Genomic DNA, 23,506 nt, shown 5'->3' with positions numbered 1-23,506 from the left:
TTTTTCCTGGCGTAGAAAGCGTTTTTTAGTTCCCATTAAAGGATTTTTCTTTTTAATATCTAGACAAAATTTCAGAAATGGTTATTTGATTCGGCCGTTAAATCTTTACTTTTGTTCTGCTACCCTTAGACCAAATCATTTTTGTAATACTAATATATCCTATTAGGATATAATGAGCTCATAAAAATTTATAAAAGTTTTTTTTTAATTTATTATAAAAATGTACTTATTTAGGAGTTGCTTCAAGTTTTCAACCAATTATCTAATCCTATGCTTGTGGGATGCCAGAGAAGTTCATAAATTGGTATTTATCATTAATTTGCATCCAAAATAACAACATTCCTTAATCTTTATGACTTTACTTTTAACAATTCAATTAAAACAAACAACAATCAAGAAATTAACATAGATATTAGGATTTGGAAACTTCAAATTGTATACATATATTTATAAGGAATTAACTGGATCAGAAAAACAAGTATTCAAAACGATTGATTGATATCTAGATCTAAAAAACTGATAAACAAACACTAGCTATATAATCAAAGATGCGACCCGTTTATATTTTATGAGGTAGATGGAGTAGAATCTTTATTCTACAATTAATTGTCGTTATTCTTGAATATAAACAAAATATGAAGAGTAGCCATGTGGGCTATGCAATCGTATTCATTTAGACATTGCCAAATATCTGTCACAATACCACGTTGATAAATATTGTTAAAGTTACTCTCAATAGTCAATAGGTCTAAATCGAAACATAATACTAAAATTAACAGACGTATCAAACTGGAAAAGGACACTTGACTAGAAAAATAAATATTTGTCCGATTATTTATATTAAATATTCGAAATATGTATTATACCTTATTAGCCGACTAACCATTTGAATTTGATTGTATTTTTGTATTTACTTTTACAGGCCAAATTAACATGAGATTACGATCATTTCAATTTCAAATTACTATATAATTTAGCAATTTCAGCTGAGTTTATTGTGATGGCTAAACTAGAAAAAGAAATGGCTGAAATTTGTTGAACAACCAAAAATTACCTAATTTTAAAACGTCTATTATTTGTTAAATTATTTTAAGGGATAATTAGAAAAACAAAATATCATTTTTTTTACGACAAATCTAATCTACTTTTAAACTACTCTTTAATTCTACCTACGTCCACGATAGGACTTGAACATTCAACCTCAAGGAGAGAGGGCAACACTTAATACTGTTGATCTAGAAGCCATTTGCTACAAAATATCACATGATTATTGAGAATTAACATAAACTTAGTAATTTTTTTGTATTTACGGTAAGCCATCAAATGCAAAATTTAGTCATTTCAGAATTTCGAATACATAAAATTTGGCATATGCTTTCATTCGCACCAAACATTTTCAAAAAATTCTCTCTAAATCCCGAATGTTCACTAGAATCTATTTTTCAACTAAATGGTATACATATACTTATATCATTGCATCGGAATATACTTTGATGTTGATAATTTTTTTTTATTAAATTTCAATGGGGAATTCGAATTAGGGTTCTGAGAAATCTGGATAACAAACAGGAATCGTGTAAACACTTTCCTTGTTTGATATTTCGACCCTATATGCCTTGGGTATCACGAAATCCAAACTGGGATAATTCCTGATGTAGCAATTCAGATTTTAGGCATAAAATCAGAATCAATTTGAAGAAGATGAAGAGAAAGCGTTCTGCGTTTTCTGTGTTTCAAACAAGCGCCGTTTTGACAGGTTTATATCACAACGGATAAATCAAATCGGTTTTCATCTTTCAAGAATGACAAATTAGACCTTGTATTGTAGATTAGGGTTCAGTACTAACAATATTTAGTAAATACAAGTGTGCACTCCCGCACCTCCTAACTTGTATTAGAACTAAAACATTATTCTTGAAACACTTGTTAAGTCCATTACACTAAAATATATTTGGTGATAAAATCACCAACAAAACAAAGCATCTTGAACTCTAAAATGCCAATGTACAAATATATTAGTTTTCAAATTCTGGACACATTGTTTTTGTATATACTTTGTCAGCCGTATATTGTTCAAAAGATCGGATAAATGAAGTCTGAAATATACGGGCCATATGTAATGTTAAAAATGATAAATTTTGGAACTTTTTACGTCACATCTCAATGGTATTATTGATATTCCAAAACAAAATTAATTTATTCCAAAATGTAATTTTTCAGACATGGTAGTCCTTGTTATGACAAAAATAATCAAAACTCGAAATTGAACAAAAAGAAACACAAATTAAATGAATTTATAAATAAAGATTCACAATATAAAAAACATAATTGTGTGTTGATGTTTACAACAGAAATACAAACTCGAAAATTTGTAGATTGAGGCCTGCAAACAGTGACCTAAGACAAAAATTTTCAGGATATGTATCTGTCTTGAGGATATATCAATCTATTGAAAATATAATCTTGAATCTGTACAATGTCTACTTAAACATAGATGAGAAAAACTAGGATGAATGTTTCAGATTTTTATGTGTAATGATAAAAAAAAAAAAAAAAAAAAAAAAAAAAAAAAACCTATTAAATGATAGGTTATTTAGAAACACTAGCCCAACACCACACAATTGACCCATGAAGCTGGATCCAATAATTTTAAGCTTTTGATATATAAAGTGAATAAAGCAAACAAAGTTCCAACAGTCCTTTTGGTAGATCTATAAATTTTGTAATAGTTTTGGTATTTTAATAAATTAATTCAAAATGGACAAAAAAAGTATCGTTGGGTTAATTAGCTCGCTCTATTCTTAAAATTAAATGTTTTGACACGAATTTATTTTGATACATTACTCACATGGTTCATTTGGTTGCATTTTTCATCCTGTTGCATTTCTTATACATATGACAATTTCGACTGGTCTAACTAACATTAACATATAGTTTTGAGTTATATTTTATCTTTAACGAGATATAAGCTCCGAAATGGCTTTATTAAACAAAATTAGCTTGCTGTTGCAATAATACAGTCATCATCTACTAGCAGATTAATTAGACAAACCTCTTGTTCAAGAAATATCTGATTTTGACCTTTTATGAAACCACCCCGACAGTCTTATTTTGCCACCTCGACTTTCATATAAGTTAGTAACAAAAAAAGAATCAAAAGTTGCCGGAATTGGAGGTTTTTAACCCATGGCAGTATGCAACATGTCTACCTCGTGGATCTTTATGCGAAAATGATCCAAAATAAGAGGCAGACATCAATTTTTAAAGGACAAATTAGAAAATTCCAACCAAAAGATACCAGTGAAAATGACCAAAAATGTATTCTTGTGATATACAAACGGAAGGGTAGATAAGAGAAAAGAACTTGGAATATTATTAAATGTAGTTACAAACTAGGATTTTTTTTTTATAGTGTATTGTTCCAAGAATCCAAACACTTATAAGTAGCCCGATACATATTAGCAATAAATACCATCTCTTTCTTTCTAGTGTTCGTGTTTTGAGATTCATGGAATATGAAAAGGGCCTTGAACATAATTTCACCCAAGATGGAACTATAGACCTTAAGGGTAGACCCGTCTCACGATCAAATACTGGGCGATGGAGAGCGTGTTACTACATGCTAGGTGACTGTTATTTTCTTTTACTAGCTTGAATTATTATTTTTACAATGATCCTGGTTATCATAGATATTTTATAGTCCATCTATATGGTTTTATATGTTTGATAATTAAATAATCTCAATTAATTATTTGTCAAGTTTAATATGATACATACAACAAGAGGATTGATTTTGGTTATTTTTAACTTAATTTTCAGGCTATGAAGTGTGTGAAAGAATGGCATACTATGGAATAGCAACAAATTTGGTCTTGTACTTAACAAGGGAATTGCACGAAGGCACGGTGAAATCATCAAACAATGTCACAAATTGGATTGGAACTGTGTGGATGACTCCTCTTTTGGGTGCATATATAGCCGACACATACTTGGGAAGATATTGGACTTTCATGATTGCCTCGGTCATTTATTTTCTGGTAAATATATTGATTCTATTTGCATGTTAACATTTTTCATATTTTACGTCCGAAATCAAACCCATAGATCTTGTTACTAAACAGGGTATGTGTTTGTTGACTCTTGTGGTTTCACTACCATCGCTAAAACCGCCAACATGTGGTAAAGATGTGAGCTATCTGAATTGCGATAAAAGAGCATCTTCGTTCCAAGTTGGAATCTTTTATTGTGCACTTTACATTATTGCAATTGGGACAGGTGGAACTAAGCCTAACATATCGACTATGGGTGCAGACCAATTTGATGATTTTGATCCCAAAGAAAAAGCCCACAAACTCACTTTCTTTAATTGGTGGATGTTTAGCATCTTTTTTGGCACTCTTTTCTCAAATACATTCTTGGTGTACATACAAGATACGGTGGGTTGGGCCTTAGGGTACGGTATCCCTACTTTGGCACTACTTGTGGCAATAATAGCTTTTATATTTGGGACGCCAACTTATAGGCATAAACCAAAAGTTGAAAGCCCATTTACTAAGATGGCAAAAGTACTAGTTGCCAGTTTTAGAAAAAGAAATGTAGTTGTACCTGTTGACCCTAAAGAGCTCCATGAGTTGACTTTGGACGAGTACTCTAGTCCCGGGAAGTATAGACTTGACCATTCAAGTTCATTGCGGTTCCTTGACAAAGCTGCAGTGAAGATAGAAGAACCGGATTCAGAATGGAAGTTATGTCCGGTGACTCAAGTTGAGCAGACAAAACAAATGGTCAAAATGCTCCCAATTTTGTTTGCAACGTTTATTCCTAGCACATTGTTCGCTCAAACACACACTTTATTTATCAAACAAGGCACGACCTTGGTTCGATCAATGGGACCACATTTCGAAATCCCGCCAGCTTGTCTAGCAGTATTCCTTACAATTTCTATGTTGATCAGTATTGCAATTTATGATCGTTTCTTTGTTCCTTGGGTTCGAAAATTTACACAAAATCCGCGAGGCATCACTTTACTGCAACGAATGATAATTGGAATAACCTTACATATCATTACCATGATCATTGCTAGTCTTGTAGAAAGACGACGACTAAGTGTCGCTAAAGATCATGACATAACTGAGAAAGGCCAAATTGTGCCTCTAAGCATATTTATTCTCCTTCCTCAATTTGCATTAATGGGTGTCGCAGATTGTTTTTTAGAAGTTGCTAAACTTGAGTTTTTCTATGATCAAGCGCCTGAAGGAATGAAAAGTCTTGGGACAGCTTATTTTACAACTAGTCTTGGTGTTGGGTATTTTCTTAGTAGTTTCATCTTATCGACCGTAGCTAATGTCACCAAGATGAATGGACACAAAGGTTGGATCCTAAACAACCTCAATCAATCACACCTAGACTATTATTATGCGTTTTATGCGATTTTGAGCTTTGTGAACTTTATGGGCTTCCTTGTTATTGCGAAAAACTTTGACTATAATGTCGAAGTTGATCGATCCGAACAAGAGTTGGAACAAGATATTGGAAAGTTCACGGAACAAAGTTATGTTGCCGGATGATGATCATAGATTGTAATATTGTTTCCTCTTGGCACACAACTTTGAATATATATATATATATATATATATATATATATATATATATATATATGTGTGTGTGTGTGTGTTTCTCTATGATGATTCCCTAATGTTTTGTATTTATTATTTGACATTTTATTCCGGTAAAAAATGATGTACGGAGTAATATATAAATTGTTTTACTTGGCTGGCGCATGATATAATGAAATGGATAAATAAATGAAATGGTCCTGTCTATTGTAAGAAAATGGTTAATGTCAATAAAACCCAACAACCTTTTTCCCTTTGGGTTTAAAAGGTCCTAAAACTAACTTTAACTTTTGTTTACCCTTTGGGTTTATAAGTTCCCAAAACTAACTTTAACTTTTGTGCATTCTAAAGGTATAAACAATGAAATGACTTGTTATTGAAGGGAATGAGGTGTTTTTTTACCGGTTTATAGGTTACTTCGTATATGATGTTGCCAATAATATGTCCACGTAGGCACCACATGTTAGTTGACTTGGCATTGATTTGTCCTAGTCATATGGCTTCTTAAATAAACATATTACGATGGTTTGAAGAGACAACATGAAGTCATTGTTCCAAAAAAGTCGAGGTTTAGACTAAACCTCGAAAAAAATACATACCACAACTCCACAAGGACCATTTTGCAATTTTGTCTTATTTTAATTTATTCTTACAGATCAAATTAACATGAGATTTAATGCTAATAATCAGGTGTGATATTTCAAATTATTAAGATAAAAATGTATCAATTCTAATTATGTTTTATTGATAATGGGTAAAGTATAAAAAACCTGTTAAAGGAGTCGAACATCATCTAAAGTGCATTCACATGTTTGTAATTTGCTAAATTATTTTCAAAGTTAAATTAATATTTTAATATATTGCATCTGTAGCCATATTGAGTATATTAATCAATTCTATATGGGTTATATTTCATCTTTACCAGAAAACAGTCGAATCCCAATGCATATATATCATAAACTCCTAAACCGTATTATTATAAAAGTTAGATTGTTATTATAATTATACAGTTATGTGGTTTGTAACACATTATTATGTAAAAAATTTAGAAAGGGGATGAAAAAATGTTTGCTAGTTGACCCAATAAGATTAATGTTTTAGCCCATAGTAAAAATAAGTCTATCTTGTTGAAGAAAAAAGTGGATTATGGAACGTTTAAACTCAAATTAATTAGGATGGGGTCACTCTCTCGATCGAGTTCTTAATGGGAACGACGGTAAATATGTTGACAATATGACTTCAAATCCAATTCGTGGATCCTTATGCTAGTATAAAAAATACAAAGAATAAATAAATAAAAAGTCACCGAGTTGAGTTTTTTAGCTCATGGCAGTATGCAACATGTCTACCTCGTGGATCTTTATGCTAATATGATCCAAAACTAAGAGGCAGGCATCAATTTTCAAGGACAAACTAGTCAATTCCAATCAAAAGATATCAATGAAAGTGACCAAAAATGTATCCTTGTGATATACAAATGGAGAAGGGCAGATAAGAGAAAATGACTTGAACTATTATTTAATGGGGTTACAAACTAGGATTTTTGATTCCATAAATATTCTCTCCTTCTTTCTTGTGATTTTGTGAGTTGGGATTCATGGAATATGAGAAGGGCATTGAACATAATTTCACGCAAGATGGCACTACAGATCTTAAGGGTAGACCCATCCTTCGATCAAAAACAGGGAGATGGAGGGCTTGTTACTACATGCTAGGTGACTGTCACAAAAAAATTATAATATATACTCTTACTGCTTCCTCTACAAGCTTTAATTTGTAATATATATGTGGAGTCATTGTTTTAATCTCCAAAAGAGTTTTGGAGAAAAAAATACTCAGCGTATAAAAAGACATATAAGACACTGTTGTATCGATGTGAGATACAATAACACAATTACTATTTTTTTTTTCTGTCGATATTATTAGCATTAGTTATCAAATATATTATACTTGTGTCATGGTTTTATCTGCTTAATAAATAAAGAAATCGGTATACTATTTGTTGAATCGAATAGATACAACAACAATAATTTTTTTTGTTCTTTGAACTTGATTTTTCAGGCTATGAAGTGTGTGAAAGAATGGCATACTATGGAATAGCAACAAACTTGGTGTTATACTTAACAAGGGAATTGCATGAAGGCACGGTGAAATCATCGAACAATGTCACAAATTGGGTGGGAACTGTGTGGATGACTCCTCTTTTAGGTGCATATATGGCTGACACATACTTGGGAAGATATTGGACTTTCATGATTGCTTCGGTCATTTATTTTCTGGTATACTTTTATAACTTTGTTGTGTGTTAACATTAACATTTTTGCGTAAATTAGTTCTAAACCCTAGATCTTGTTGCTAAATTGTAAATCGGGGTCGAGCATAACCATGGGTGTGGGTAGGGGTGTTCAAAAATATTCGTATCTAGAATCTGATCCGAAATATCTAAAATCCATATCCGAAAACATCCGAAATTTCGGATATCCGAATTTTCAGATATCCGAAATTCGGATATTGGTGTTTTCAGATTCGGATATGGATAATGATTAATTGATTTTGTAACTTTTTAGATATTTCGGATATCCGATATCCGATATCCCAAATCTTTTTTTTTTCTTATTATATTTACTATTTTAATATGGAAAAGTGGAAAATACTAATATATAGTCTTGAGTTTTATCGTTAACATTCCATCGAAAGTGTCATTCCTAATGAATTTAGTAACTTATTTTCACTAATATTTTGTTTTATGTTTTCTTATGCTAAAACTATCGAGATTTTTTTATAAGATATATTCATCTTCGCCATAGGTATCTCCATAGTTAAATGTGGTGTTAATTTAAATTTATTTATAAAGTTAATAACGAATTAAGTAGTTGTCATCGAATAATCAGGTAGTTTGTCTTTCCCAATTATATATATTTGAATTTGTTTGTGACTTTAGTTTGTTTGCAAAGTATACACTAGAGCCTAGCAGGCTAGTAGCATCGTATGTATCAGCAATTTGCAATAAGAAAATATATGTCACTTATTAAAGCACTATAACATAAAGGCACAATGAGGATGAATTGATACGAAAATAAAATACAATGCTTCTCTAGTTTTTTGTTTATTAGTTTATTTACCACGTTAATTGTAACGTTAATTTTTTTGCCAAGTAAGCACAAAACATAAATTGCATAAACTTTCATTTTTGCAGACCTTGATTTTCGGATATCCGATTTTATATCTGAATCCGTATCAAAAAATTCGGATATCCGAAATTTCGGATATGGATACGGCTATCAAAACTCCACTATCTGCATTTTTGGATATCCGAAATTCGGATATCCAAATTTTTGGATATCCGGTTTTGAACACCCCTAGATGTGAGTTATATTAATTACACCACTCTTTTTTATTTAAACAGGGCATGTGTTTATTGACTCTTGTGGTTTCACTACCAACTCTTAAACCACCAACGTGTGGCAAACATGTGAGTTATCTAGATTGCGATAAACGGGCCTCTTCATTCCAAGTTGCTATTTTCTATTGTGCACTTTACATTATTGCGATTGGGACCGGTGGAACCAAGCCCAACATCTCGACAATGGGTGCAGACCAGTTTGATGATTTTGAGCCCACGGAAAAGGCTCATAAGCTCACTTTTTTTAATTGGTGGATGTTTAGCATCTTTTTTGGCACCCTTTTCTCAAATACATTCCTAGTGTATATTCAAGATGATGTGGGTTGGGCCTTAGGGTATGGTATCCCTACATTGGCTCTCCTTGTGGCCATAATAGCCTTTATATTTGGTACACCAACTTATAGGCACAAACCAAGAGTAGAAAGCCCATTTACTAAAATTGCCAAAGTACTGGTTGCCACTTTTAGAAAGAGACATGTGGTTTTACCTATTGACCCTAAAGAGCTACATGAGTTAACTTTGGATGAGTACTCTAGTCCCGGGAAGTATAGAGTCGAGCATTCGAGTTCTTTACGGTTCCTCGACAAAGCTGCGGTGAAGATCGATGAACCAACTTCGGAATGGAAGTTGTGCCCGGTGACTCAAGTCGAGCAGACGAAACAAATGGTCAAAATGATCCCGATTTTGTTTGCAACATTTATCCCTAGCACATTAGTGGCCCAAATACACACTTTTTTCATCAAACAAGGCACAACGTTGGTTCGATCCATGGGACCACATTTTGACATCCCACCAGCTTGTCTATCAGTATTCCTTACGATCTCCATGCTAATTAGTATTGCAGTTTATGATCAGTTATTTGTTCCTTGGGTTCGCAAATACACAAAAAACCCACGAGGCATTACTTTGTTGCAACGAATGACAATTGGAATAATCCTCCATATTGTTACAATGATAGTCGCTAGTCTTGTAGAAAGACAACGACTAAGTGTTGCTAAAGATCATGGTATATCTGAGAAAGGACAAATCGTGCCTTTAAGCATATTCATTCTCCTTCCTCAATTCGCGTTGATGGGTGTTGCTGATTGTTTCTTGGAAGTCGCTAAACTTGAGTTTTTCTACGATCAAGCGCCTGAAGGAATGAAAAGTCTTGGGACTGCTTATTTTACAACTAGCCTTGGTGTCGGGTTTTTTCTAAGTAGTTTTATACTATCGACTGTGTCTGATGTTACCAAGAGGAATGAACACGAAGGTTGGATACTAAACAACCTCAATGAATCGCATATAGACTATTATTATGTTTTTTATGCTATCTTGAGCTTCGTGAACTTCTTTTTCTTCCTCGTTGCCGCAAAAAACTTTGACTACAATGTTGAAGTTGATGAAACCAAACAAGAGTTGGAAAACAAGATATTGGGAAGTTCACAAAGCAAAGGTATGTTGTCAGATGATGATCATAAAATGTAATATTGTTTCATATTAACACAAACCTTGGATAAATTCTCGTATTTTTTCCTATTATGATTACATATTTACATAACATTTTGTATTTACTATCTACCCTATTTTAGTCGAATGTGATAGTGTCAACTATTGTTTTATTTAGGTAATATTTGTCATGATATAATGGACCATTGCATTAAATGACACAACTATTTCTTCTAATAAACAAAACATAAAAACGTCATGTGTCCTTTTTCTAGCATACTTCTTTGACACGTGATATTTTTCTAAAATATCTACCATTTTTTTTAACAATTCAATCCTATAAAATCTGGTAAAAATCTTTAACCATTACAATAGAACCTCTATAATTTAATACTCAATAAATTAATAACCTCGATAAAATTAATAATTTGTCTGGTTCCAACTTGGAACCAGTACAAAATTGGACCCCAATCAATAAAATAATAAAATAATAATTTTTTTGAAATCCCAATGTAAATATATTGCTCCCAGTGAAACTATAAATTAATAATTACTTAAATATTCCAAAATTCTAGAATTGTCTAGTAAAAAATGAATCTATAGTCACTTGTTTTTCTGTGAACTTCAAATCTATATTGAGTTCATCTTTAAATCTCTCAATTGCACTTAAGAGTTGAGACATTGTATTCTCGTATTGCAACAAAAAGTTGTGAATCTTTCAGAGTGACCGGTTCCAAAGGTACTAAATCATCATCAACTTCATCATCAACCGAATTTTGAACGGTATCCGCTATAATTTCTTCAATGCTTTTTGAACCTCGTAACATTCATTATTTTCACCTAGATAATCCAACAACTCATTCACATCCATTTTGTGCCGATAATTCATTCCTGTAATCAAGTTCTCAAGCTCACGAATGTCTTCTCTAGAATTTACATCGTTTAAATCATTTAAGCCGGTTGGATTAGCCGAACAAATTTTACAGTGTCGAAAGCAATTTGCTATGGACTCTTGTTTCACATTTCTCCAAGCCAAGGCGGCCAAGTTGATGACATCTAAAATATTAATCTTTTCTGGGGAAGAAATGTCCAACTCATAATCTTCCAAAATATTACGATAAAACCTTTTGCGGTAGTACATGTTAAAGGCTCTAATTATCCTAGCATCACATGGTTGAATTTTTGAAGTCATGTTTGGCGGTAGAAAAAACAACTCAATGTTTTGCAACCCTTGAATATTTTTTGAATGGGATGGACAATTATCCACTACCAAGAGAATTTTTCGACCATGCATTTGATCATCTAGCCTACGAACAAATTCTTCGAAAAGCAACTCAGTCATCCATGCTCTTTTGTTGGCACGGTATTCACAATCTATGTTATTCATGTTGACATTCTTAAAACAATGTGACTTTACATACTTACCAATGATCCATAGAGGAAATTTTTCCGAGCCATCCGCATTGCAACAGGTAACAATTGTAAGTCTTTCCTTGTCCTTTTTCCTACGTTCAAGTTGTTTTGTTGCAAGTGAATGGTCAGCTTGTAACCTGTAAAACAAACCAGTTTCATCCATATTAAAAACATCTTTCATTGGAAATTGATTAATTTTTCCCTTATAGACTCCAATTTATTCTCCATGTCATGTGTGTCGACGAGCCACTTTCTCCGAATTGGCGATACGATTTGATACCATGCCTTAACTTGAATTTCTCAAGCCAACCTGTGAAAGATTATGCTCAGAAGAATCTTGTGGATACAAAAGCTTCAACGTCTCAACCGCCTTCTCTATGATTAACTCTCCTGTTATATTTGCACGCTCTTGATGTTGGAGAAATCATTCATAAACAACTTTCTCCATGTCCGAATACTTGGCTGCTTTGTGACGCTTGGTGTAACATCCATAAAATTCATGAAAATTTTAAACTTTTAAAACAACCCATAAATCATCATTGTTTACAAAATAGTTTTAAAAACATGTTTAATATCAGAGTTTTCCCAAAATCATAGAATAAAACACGAGGAGGTGCACGATCACGCATTCGCCTTCCAGCGATCATTTGAGATACCTGAAACATAACCCACAACTGTAAGCCTAATGCTTAGTGAGTTCCCCCAAAACACCAACACAACAAATAACACATATATAATAACAACATGCAATGGGTCCACAGCTAACATATTGGATTACCCCTAAGCCCACAACATAAGTCTGGCTTGCCCTTAGCCCACAACTTATGTCTGGCTTGCTCCCCGACCAGATCAGTCCTCGGATTGAATACTACTAAGCCCTCAGTACGAGTCTGGCATGCCCTTCCTGGCACTCAACTCGTATCTGGAATGCTCATGAGCCCTCAGTATGAGTCTGACATGCCCTCCCCGACCCTCAGCTCATATCTGGATTAGGGATGAAAGTGGGTCCAAACCCGGACCGGATGGACCCGGACCTGGAAAACCCGGAACTGGTTAACGAGATTTTATAGAACCGAAAACCGGACCGGTATATAGGAAGCAATTCCGGTTCGGTTCCGGGTACGGTACCGGGTAAAGTGGGTCTAGAACCGGAAAACCCGGAGACATCAAAGTGGGTAGGTTGGAACCGGATAAAGTGAGTTTAGAACCGGAAAACCCTGAAAAACCGGAATTTTTGGTAATTACTTACTACTTAGTGGGTTGAACTTTGAAAATTTTCATATTGATATCCCCACTTTGGGGGACTGTAACTCATTGAATATGAAACCAAAATTAACAAAATTATAGTCTAAAATCATATACAAACTCTAATCTACATTCTGGAAAAAACCGAATATCAATCCGACTTTAAATGAATGAGATATGCATGTGTTAACTTTTTCACATAATACAAAGTACAAACTCTAAACTACAAGTTGAAAAGCTGAAAATTTTCAGTTTTGATATCCCGACTTCGGGAGACTGTAAATCAATGAATATTAAACCAAAAATGAAAAAATTATAGTATAAACTCATGTACAAACTCTAAACTACAAGTTGAAAAAAACCACATGTCAATCCGACTTCAAACGAATTAGATATGTATGTTTTAAATTTTTCACAGAATACAAAAAAACTGAAAAACTAAAAACTTTCAGCTTTGATATCTTGACTTTGGGAGACTGTAAGTCAATGAATATAATAATAAAAATGGCAAATTTATAGTCTAAAATCATGTACAAACTCTAAACTACACGTTGGAAAAAACCGCATGCCAATCGGAGTTGAAACGAATGAGATATTCATCTTTTAAACGTTTCACAAAAACCGGTTCCGACACTAAAAGTGGTTCCAGTTCCTAACACCGGTTCCAGTTTTTAGACCCGGTTTACCCGGACCCGATGGACCCAAACCAAGATTACCCGGAACCTGGATAAAGCCAATTTTTAAACCCGAAACTGGAACCGGTTCTATATATTTCGGTTCTAACGGTTCCGGTTCCGGTCCGATTCCGGTTCCGGTCCGGTTTTTCGGTTCTAAATCTCATCCCTAATCTGGATTGCTACAGGGTTTGTTGGCTACTGCACGGAGCAGTACAACCTCAACCCAACCTACTCAATATGTCGACATATAACAAATAATAACATACACAGATAATCAGACAGTATCACAGGCAGTCCTACAGATCTACCAAACTAGCATATCAAAACTAGCATGCATATCTATTCCATACTCAACATATCAGCGAATATTAGGTTATCAAACCAATGGGCCGGCCTTGGGGCCTTCGACCCGTAAGTATAGTGATGAAAACTCACCTCGCAAACAGAACGGATGAGGCCCGAATTTGAATCTCAGCTCTCTACACAATACTTACATCCACCAAGTGACCAATTCCATCAAGATCCCAAAATACCCAAAGTACCGTCAAAGTCCAACTTGGTCAAAGTCAACGGTCAAGGTCAACAGTCCATGTTGACCCAACACGTCGTGTTCCTCTTGGCCACGCCGTGTTCCGCGAACATCTAAACAGTCTGGAAAACCTCAGCCAACACGCTGTGTTGACTTGCAAACACGTCATGTTCGCCTGAGTTCCAACAACTTAATACATTTTGCTACCTTATCGACTTCAAGAGCTCCAAAGCTCAGATCTAGACCAAAATGTGATTATGAAGGGTAAATTTTAGTTTCCAACTTTATCCATTGGGACTACCAAAAAGGTCCAAAAAACCCAAATCACAAGCTTGATAATGCAAGGACTTAACCAAAATACCCTTAATCCTTAAGATCTGAAGTCCATCCTTTCCATAAGTGATTCTAACACTTAAGTCATCCCAAAGGTTGGAGATTTTTAGACATACATGTCCAATGTATGTCTTGAACCCATATTATGTCAAAATGAGGATTTATGACCTAATCTTTATGCATGACATCAAAATTTGATTATAGACCAGATCCAAGACACTACAAGGTCACCTTGACCTGGAGCTTTATAAAGTTGCAACTTTATGAGATACAACCATTGCAACATTCAAGAACAAGGAGCAAAAGGGACAAAACTCAAGATCTAACAAGTTTTAATGATAAAAATCGGGTCTTGGACACTTACAAAGGTCCAGAAGAGTGCCAAACTGAAGAATAGGGCTTGCTTGTTGGATCCTTGCTTCCTTCTTCCATATTCTTCCTTCTTTAGCCTCAAAACACCAAACTAGCTTCACAACTGGGAGAGAAAATGATTAGGGTTTCTTTCAGGGCTTGAGGGACTGATGGGGGTTGAGGGTGAACAAAACCTAGCCTCCATATTCCTTTAAACATGGAGAAAAACCCGGAAGATAAGGGTTTCTTTCCAGCCATCAACACGTCGTGTTCCAAGAGGAAACACGACGTGTTGCCCAAAAAGAAACTCGCGTCTTCTCAAATCTAGACACGCCGTGTTGGTGCCTCCAACACGTCGTGTCCAAACCTCAATTATATGCAAGGGTGCTATCACTTGACCAATTGACATGAAATAGAATTATAGGGATGAATTTAGAAGTATCTGAACATCAGGATGTTACACTTGGAAGATCCATCTTTGTCAAAGTTAGCTAATAGGAACTCCGATGATCTCTTAAGAGTGTTTTATATTATTCCTTGACTAGCTTTCAAATTGAAAGTTTTGTCAACCCACTTCACCAAATCTTGTTGAGTGCATCCTTGGTGATCTCCCTGATACTCGCATAATAGTTTTCATTGTTGATTGGTCATCGTTGATTTTTTAACACCTTTTAGTTTAGAAGCCATAGTTAATATGATTTTAAAATTTATCATTAGACATTTTATAGTGATCAATCTAGATCTATGTACATTGAACTTGACAAGTTCATTAATGTGTGAATGTACATGGAAAATTTGAAGGTCCTTGTTTATGTTTTATTCAAATAGGTAAAGTGAACGGACATGGAAATTTTGAAGGTCGATGCATTGGTTTGAGAGTTGCTCACGAATATAAGCCAAATCTTTAAATTAATAATTTATTAATTTATCGATATAATAATATCTTGCTAAATTAATAAAATATATCAGTCCCAACATTATTAATTTATAGAGGTTTTACTGTATCTCAATAACTTTCTATTAAAATTTAATCCAAATTTGAATCCTAATTTCTAAAATTATCACGTATAAAAATCTTTGAGAACCTTTTATTAAATTAGTGTTATCATATTACCATTACTACTATTATTTACAACTAAACCTTAAAATTAAATATTAAACCCTAATCATTTTATTTTTTTGTGTGCATCCGAAACCTTTTATCCCAAACTATGTTATAACCCGTGGAAACCATGGGAGGTATAGTTTAAAAAAAATTATAGACAAAAAAGTTAATAACTGTAAAAAACAAAAAAATATTGGATTCTGGATGGTAAGTAATTACAACTTTATTTGATAAGTAAAATAAACATAACACTTAAACATAGATTTTGAAATACTTCCTTGAACACAATATTGGAAGTTTTATTATTCAAATTACCATCCTTATCTAAAATCAATAACTTCAATTTTTCTATGCTCTTTACTCCGGATAAAACAACATATAACTGACCGTGTGAGAAAATTGGTTCTCGCAAAAACAACCCAACCTTTGACAATGATTGGCCCTGACTTTTATTTATGGTCATAGCAAAACAAACCGCTAGGGAAAATTGTCTCCTTTTGAACTTGTATGGAATTTTGTTATCTGAAGGTGTTAAAGACAACCTTGAAATAAAAAATCGATGTCCAATGTTGCTTCCAGTTAAGACCAGTGTTTCTATGACGCGATTACCCAATGATACTGTAACATCCGGATTTCCAGGCATGGCAATTTGAGTATTTCTTTTTGAGTTATGAGGAGGGACTCGACGCGTTGACGCATAGACTCGTCGAGTAGGATCGCGATTTGCTGACTGGATTAATGAAGGGACTCGACGAGTCGATGGGTGGACTCGACGAGTCCGCGCTGTGGGCAGAAACCCTAAATCTTTGGGCTTGTTCCCTATTTAAGGGTCCTTATAGCCCTCATTTGCGGCTACCAGTCCATAGAGAGAAACCCTAGAGAGCTTGGGCGAGTTGTGTGTGAGAGCAAGCCATTTTAATCCTTTTTGGTGTTGTTTTGCAAAGAAGAAGGTGTTTCCAGCTAGAGAAGGTCAAGAGGATTGCTAATCCGTGGTTTTCAAGCTTGGATCTGCAGTATTGAGGTAGCAAATCGAACCCTCCTTCTATTTTGGTTAAGATCTATGAATCTAGGGTTTTCTATACCTTTTTTATGGCTTGAATTGATGAGTTTATGGTCCCTTTATGTGTTAGGCTTCAGATCTGGACCCATAGAGGTCCAGAGAGCATTATCCATCTTGCTTTATGAAGTGTTATGGAAGGGATGGACTTAGGTTGCCATTTTTAAGGCTATTTCTTCAAAAGGAACCATATATGTGTTGCATGAGTGTAAAGGTTTCACCTTTACGTGATTAGTAGGTATGGAAAGGTCAGATCTATAGGTTAGAGAAGCGGATCTGACCTCAGAAGGTCATTTGAGTGTTGCCATGAACGCTACTCGCCGACTTCATAAGTGGACTCGACGAGTCGAGTCGCGGTTGCCCCGCGATTCATGACAGGTGTAACCCGTCGAGTGAAGGGATGACTCGACGTGCCAAGTGAGGCTAGAAGGATTCCGAGGACCCGCATGGACTCGCCGAGTCGCCCATGTGCACTCGACGAGTCGGGTCAAAGTTTGACCGTTGACTTCAGTTGACCATAGGGTTTCGGTCAAGCTGATTCAGGAGAGTTCAGGGAGGGGTAGGATGACCTTCTACCAAATCTTTAGAGATGAGGCTATAGGAGGGTATTGATCAGGAATGTTATTCGTATGATAGGAGGAGGCTAGGTCGGGACGTCAAGCATGAGAGTTTATCCGACTTCGTACGAGGTGAGTCTTCTCACTATACTGTACCTAGAGTGGTACCTATGTGTGACCGGAAGGTCTTATATGCTATGAGATGTATGTGCTGTATATTGTTATATGATATGGATGTGTTATGTATGTTATGAATGCTAAGGACCGGAAGGTTATTATGATATGGACCGGAAGGTCAAGATGATATGGGCCGGAAGGTCATTACGGGTAGGACCGGAAGGTCTACCAGGGTTGTGGGACGGAAGTCCTCTGAGACACAGTGACAGGAAGGTCTTAGAGCCTTGAGTGGCGTATGTGCGTATGTGGTATTTTGGGGAACTCACTAAGCATTTATGCTTACAGTTGTTGTGTTATGTGTTTCAGGTACTAGCGAGGATCGTGGGAAGGCGCCGGCATGATCCGTACACACTCATGGAGTTTATGTCTTGAGATTCTGGGATATGTTTTGTTATGATAATATTGGATACATTATGTTTTGATATTACCTTATGAATAAAAGTATGTTTTAAAAATGAAAAATTGTTTTGGAAATTTACGTTTTTACAGATACCACCTGAAGTCTAGTACCATTACATAACCCATTTTTCTGGTCGATACCTCGATATTTCTTTGTAACATAACCGGAACACCGACTTTTAAAATCAACTTATGGTTTGGAAAACCAGAGATTTTAAGTCCATTTAGAACATCAGGTGAATATAAACAATGTATCCTTTAGATTTGATAACTATTGATAAAGTCTTCCAAAGAAAGTCTTTTGCCATATTTTAAAAATTGAAATATATGTGCAAATACAAATGTAATTAGAAAGTAAATTGATATATTAGGGCAGATTAGAAAAATGAATATATATATATATATATATATATATATATATATATATATATATTGTATTTGTAGAAATTTAAAAATATGGTGTTTTGAAATTGCATAACTTAAAGTAATGGTAAATGATAACCTGCGATTGAAGTAGCTTTCTCTCCAAAGTCTTGATTATTTGCTTATCATCCGTTACCCTTGAGATTGTGTAGACACTGTTTTGAAATCTCACATTATATTTGGTGACACTCACTGTAAAAGCTAATTGCTTGTTTTTCAAAAAATTAAGTTCAGGCGGATATATGGACAAACTGAATCCAAGCTGAAAAAATGGCAAAACTAACGATTACATAAGGGTTAAATGGTAAAGATAATAATATATGAAAAAATATATATTAAAATATACCAGAGTATGTTTTTATGCTAAGTTTCTGACTGAAATCCCCAAGAGCCCATATGCTTCCCGATCAAACATAGTTAAGATTGTAGAAGCAGAATCGTCTTGTATACAAACTGGAATCATGTATCTAAAATATACGGAGTTAGAACAAATTTAAAACGGTTAATTTAAATGAAAAACCAGATATGTAATTTGAAAAGATAACAAAAAAAACCTTGGAACAACAAACTTATTGGGCTTATTGCATTAAACATTTGTACATTTGAAAAGCTTCACATCTTCATTGCTACCCGATATTTCGACTGCCTTTGTTTGATAGTCAGCACAACTTTGGGAAAACCAAGGTTTGTCTTGATGGATTCCTATTATAGTACGCACAATTACGAACTGTTCAATCTGCTTGAAAGAAAGTAAGATGTTAATAATCATTTTTATATAAATATATGTGATACAAAAATATTTATTTACCCGGACTGGTTCTCTGCTTCTGAAAATCGTCTTGACCTCATTATCTTTTAGGAAATCATCATTAACTGAAACATGTTTAGAACAAATTAAGATGATAGTACCAGATGGCTGTGAAGATCCATTTCGTTTATCCAACCTAATCAATATTAAGTATACAAATTGTGAACTAATGTCATATAATTGTTATATGTAACATAAAAAATAAATAAAAAATGAAGATTTCTTTTATGAAAAGAAATAAAGTAAACATAAATACAACAAATCAGTCAAATAAAAAAGAACAAATATAAAACAAAGTAACCAACTTTTCTCTAAACTGATTGATTTCATCAATCTCTGTAACGCCCTGTTCTGAATCGTTTCTCATTTGGAGGCGGGTGATGTAATTTGGATGATCTGGGTGTTCGGTTTGTGTTTTGGAGTCAATGGGTATTTCGGTAAAGTGTCAGTTCGGTTTTATGGAAATTGGATTCTTATTCGGGAAATTTTATGGCAAATATGAGTTGATGAAAGCATAGAGCTTCTTGTTACCTTTTCATGGATATAAGGATTGTCGGAATCGGATTTGTAACAAAGAAGATATGGCCTTCAAAGTGTTTTAGGGTTTAAAAGGAAACCCTAGTACGCGGGGAGTACTACTGCGGAGGATAGTATGCGAGGCGTAATGTGGTGTAAGCTTAGCGTACTGAGAATGGTGGATCGGGAGTGCGAGGCCGCGTACGCTGGGCGTACAAGGAGTATGCAGGGCGTACAAGGAGTTAGTGGAAACCCTATTTTAGGGTGTTATACCCTATATAAACATCTTAGGTCATTAGGGATGGCCTCTTTACCAGCCCCCAAAACCCTAGAAATCTTCTTTTAGACTCCATTGATGTGCATTTGAGCTCTTGAGGAGAATTTGGTGTTGTTTTGCTCATTTTTAAAGAGATTGGAGAAGGAGGAAGGTTCATAGCTTGGTGGGAAACTTAGAGATCTAGAACCATTCATCACTTTGCAAGCTCCTAAAGGTATCAAGTTCACTTGTTGTTAGGTGCATAAATTGCACTTTTTCATAAGCTAATTTCATCTTTATTTATAGCATTGCATTGCATTATTAGTGTAATATTCATTCATTTTGCATTTAAGGACATTATCGAGGATCTATTGATATTTCACCATTTTTTGTGGATGTTTCAGGGTGATTTGAAGATTGAAGCATGCTTAGGATGGTCAAGGGAAGCTCTCGGTGAAATTTCGGAACTTTCGGAGCTAAATTGAAGAAATGAAGAAAATCAGGAATTGACTTTTATGAACTGCATTACACGGCCCGCGCTTTGGCAAGGCATACATTACGCGGCTGCGCTTTGGAAGTATTTCAGCACATCAGAGTCATTACACGGCTGTGTAATGGCAAGGCATATGTTACACGGGTCGTGTAACGTGATCTGATCAAAATTTGAATTCTTAACTTCCGATTTATCATGTTCTTCTGGCATGTTAAAACATAACTTCGACAAGAGACTTCAAGGGGGCGATTTTGGTGTATCATATCATCATCTAGCATCTTGGAAACACATTATTTTACATTTTGTAAGTTAATTTGAAGATCAAACTAGTTGAATTTGTAGTTTCACTTAGACATGTGTGGCTGATTTCTTTATCATTTCTGATTCTGGATTCCTAAGTGTTTGTTGTTAAGTTGTAATTTGCATTTGATTTTATGTTTATCATCTAGTAATCTTCGATTTGATCTTAATTATATGTTTGATTGGTTCTCTTTTCACTTGATCAATGAATTAGGGTTCTTATCAATCTAGTTAAGCAAATTATGAAATTCGTATATGTTTTATGATTTGATGTTAGTAACATGCACTTAATTGGTTATAATTAGATCAAAAATTAGTGTAATCAAAGATTAGATGTTCATATTACCGAACTTATGAGGAATGTTGGATATTGTTGGTAATTGTTGCAAGATCTTAATGTCATTTAATTATTTGATGCAAGAGCTTGTTTGAATTGAATCAATTAAATGAAGTTTTATTTAAAGAACATGTTTTGAATAAAACATTTTTGTCAACTTGGGTATTAGAGCTTGTTAATATCTAAATTACCAACCTAGATTGAACATGAATCACCGGCATATTACATCCTACAACATAATGCATGTATAGGAATCCGAATCGGAAATGTATTTCTTTTATTGATTTTTAGTATTAATCTTGTTTACTTATGACGTTTAATTCTAGTTCAAACATAACCCCACCCCCACTTTAATATTATTTGTATGATGTGTGAGAATATGGCTAAATAAGAAGTCTCGTATTCCTGTGGATCGACCCTGCTTATTCTATACTATCTTTAGTGTAAGAAGTAGCAGTGATTTGAGTTTTATTGTTATTATTTTATCCCATTATTTGTTGGTTTGACAGCCAAACAAATTGGCGTCGTTGTTGGGGATACGGTAGTACTAATTGTTTATGCCAAGATCTTTTCGCACAGATACACCTTTACCACTTGATTTGGAGATAGATAAATCTGCAAAACAAAGAAGGAGGCAAGCCAGACTTTTAAAGAAACAACAACAATCTGGAGCTTCTTCATCAAATCCATCAAACACATCTTCTAGCACACCTTTTGGATGTACTAAAGACCTATCAGCCAATTAAATGATCACCCTGGTTTTCTTCAATATGTCAATATTTAAAGTTTTGAAAATAGAGTATGGCAAAACATTGATAAAAGCTCCAAGGTCTAGCATAGCTCGTGGAACATGAAGATTACCTAGATTGCAAGGAACCGTGAAAACACCCGGATCCTTACATTTTTGAGGTAGTCTTTTCTGTAACACTGCAGATACATTTTCACCCACTTTGACAGTTTCATTCCCTTTTAACTTTTTTTTAGATGTGCACAATTCCTTAAGGAATTTATCATATCTTGGGACTTGCTTGATGGCATCAATAAGAGGGATATTTACCTCAACCTTCCTGAACATCTCCATGATCTCATTGTCTTCCCTTTCACGCTTTGACTTGCTTAACCTTGTGGGAAATAGAGGAGGAATGACTTTTGCTTCAATGGAAACTTGCTTTGAGGGTGTTTTTGACTTCTATTCTTCTTTCTCTAGCTCCATCTCTTCTTCTTCAATCATCTTTGGACCTTCATATTCTTTGCCATTTCTCAATGTGATAGCACATGCACTATGCTTTGGATTCTTTTCAGTTTGTGCGGGTAGTTTGCCTTGTGACTCCAATTTACTCACAGAAGTGGCGAGTTGAGTCATTTGTTGCTCCAGAGTCTTAATACTCGCCTTGGTTTCATTTTGAAATGTTTGAGTACTTGTGGCTAAACTCTTGACAATGTCTTCCAAAGACATTATTGACCCGCTTGAATTGCTTCCTTGCTGCATGTTTTGAGGTTGGAGTTGAGATTGATGATGAGGTTAATTTGGATGGAAATGTGGTTTATAATTTTGTTGAAGATGCATTTGATTTTGAAATGGAGGTCTTGGTGGATAAGGTGGCCTTGGCTGAAAATTGGCATTGGGTTGGTGCCAATTTGGATTGCTTCTTGGCTGAAAGTTCCCTTGCTGTTGGCTTGAGAATCCCATAGCTTGAACCGGCTCTACATCTTCTTGTAACATTGGGCACATATCAGTAGGGTGTCCAACTTGGGTACAAATACCACAAGGTCTAACTACTGGTGGTTGCACACCCTTATCCTTAGCAAGCATCATCACTACTTTAGTCAACTCAGAAAGTTGACTCTCAATTTTTGGGGTAGAAATTTCTTTCACTCCTCTTGGTGCATCACTGTACCATTCTTCTTCTTGTGTTGTATGCTTGGACTCTTCTGCCATGTTTTTGATAAGAGCTCTGATTTCTGTTGGAGTTTTATCAGCTATGGATCCACCACTTGATGCATTGAGCAATCTTCTATCCCAAGATGACATTCCTTCACAAAAATATTGTAACAACTGATACTCTGAAATCCCATGTTTTGGA

At 34.7% G+C, this 23,506-nt stretch overlaps 1 protein-coding gene and 2 pseudogenes across 1 annotated transcript; 2 read left to right on the top strand and 1 right to left on the bottom strand.

Annotated features, from left to right (window-relative positions):
* Positions 1 to 3,505: 3,505 nt before the first annotated feature.
* On the top strand, positions 3,506 to 5,567 carry LOC145138412 (protein NRT1/ PTR FAMILY 5.2-like). The gene is made up of 3 exons (XM_079072504.1): positions 3,506 to 3,626; positions 3,820 to 4,037; positions 4,122 to 5,567. The coding sequence occupies exons 1-3, from the start codon at positions 3,509 to 3,511 to the stop codon at positions 5,565 to 5,567; spliced, it is 1,782 nt and encodes a 593-aa protein (XP_078928630.1). The 5' UTR covers positions 3,506 to 3,508.
* A 1,642-nt stretch (positions 5,568 to 7,209) lies between these two features.
* On the top strand, positions 7,210 to 10,469 carry LOC145138975 (protein NRT1/ PTR FAMILY 5.2 pseudogene; annotated as a pseudogene).
* Positions 10,470 to 11,017: 548 nt separating this feature from the next.
* On the bottom strand, positions 11,018 to 12,307 carry LOC145138974 (CENP-B homolog protein 2-like; annotated as a pseudogene).
* Between the last annotated feature and the right edge of the window lie 11,199 nt (positions 12,308 to 23,506).

This window comes from Lactuca virosa, chromosome 9 (genome assembly GCF_052849685.1).
Source record: "Lactuca virosa cultivar CGN04683 chromosome 9, Lactuca_virosa_CGN04683_v6, whole genome shotgun sequence".
Taxonomy (NCBI): domain Eukaryota; kingdom Viridiplantae; phylum Streptophyta; class Magnoliopsida; order Asterales; family Asteraceae; genus Lactuca; species Lactuca virosa.
Note: the sequence above shows the minus strand (reverse complement) of the source record. Positions and strands in the feature narration are given on the sequence as shown.

What these genes read in the sequence shown, in the direction of transcription:
- LOC145138412 (XM_079072504.1), top strand. Translation starts at nt 3,509, where the DNA reads ATGGAATATGAAAAGGGCCTTGAACATAATTTCACCCAAGATGGAACT. An exon ending in AGCGTGTTACTACATGCTAG is followed by an intron (nt 3,627 to 3,819) that starts GTGACTGTTATT and finishes CTTAATTTTCAG; the next exon opens with GCTATGAAGTGTGTGAAAGA. An exon ending in CCTCGGTCATTTATTTTCTG is followed by an intron (nt 4,038 to 4,121) that starts GTAAATATATTG and finishes GTTACTAAACAG; the next exon opens with GGTATGTGTTTGTTGACTCT.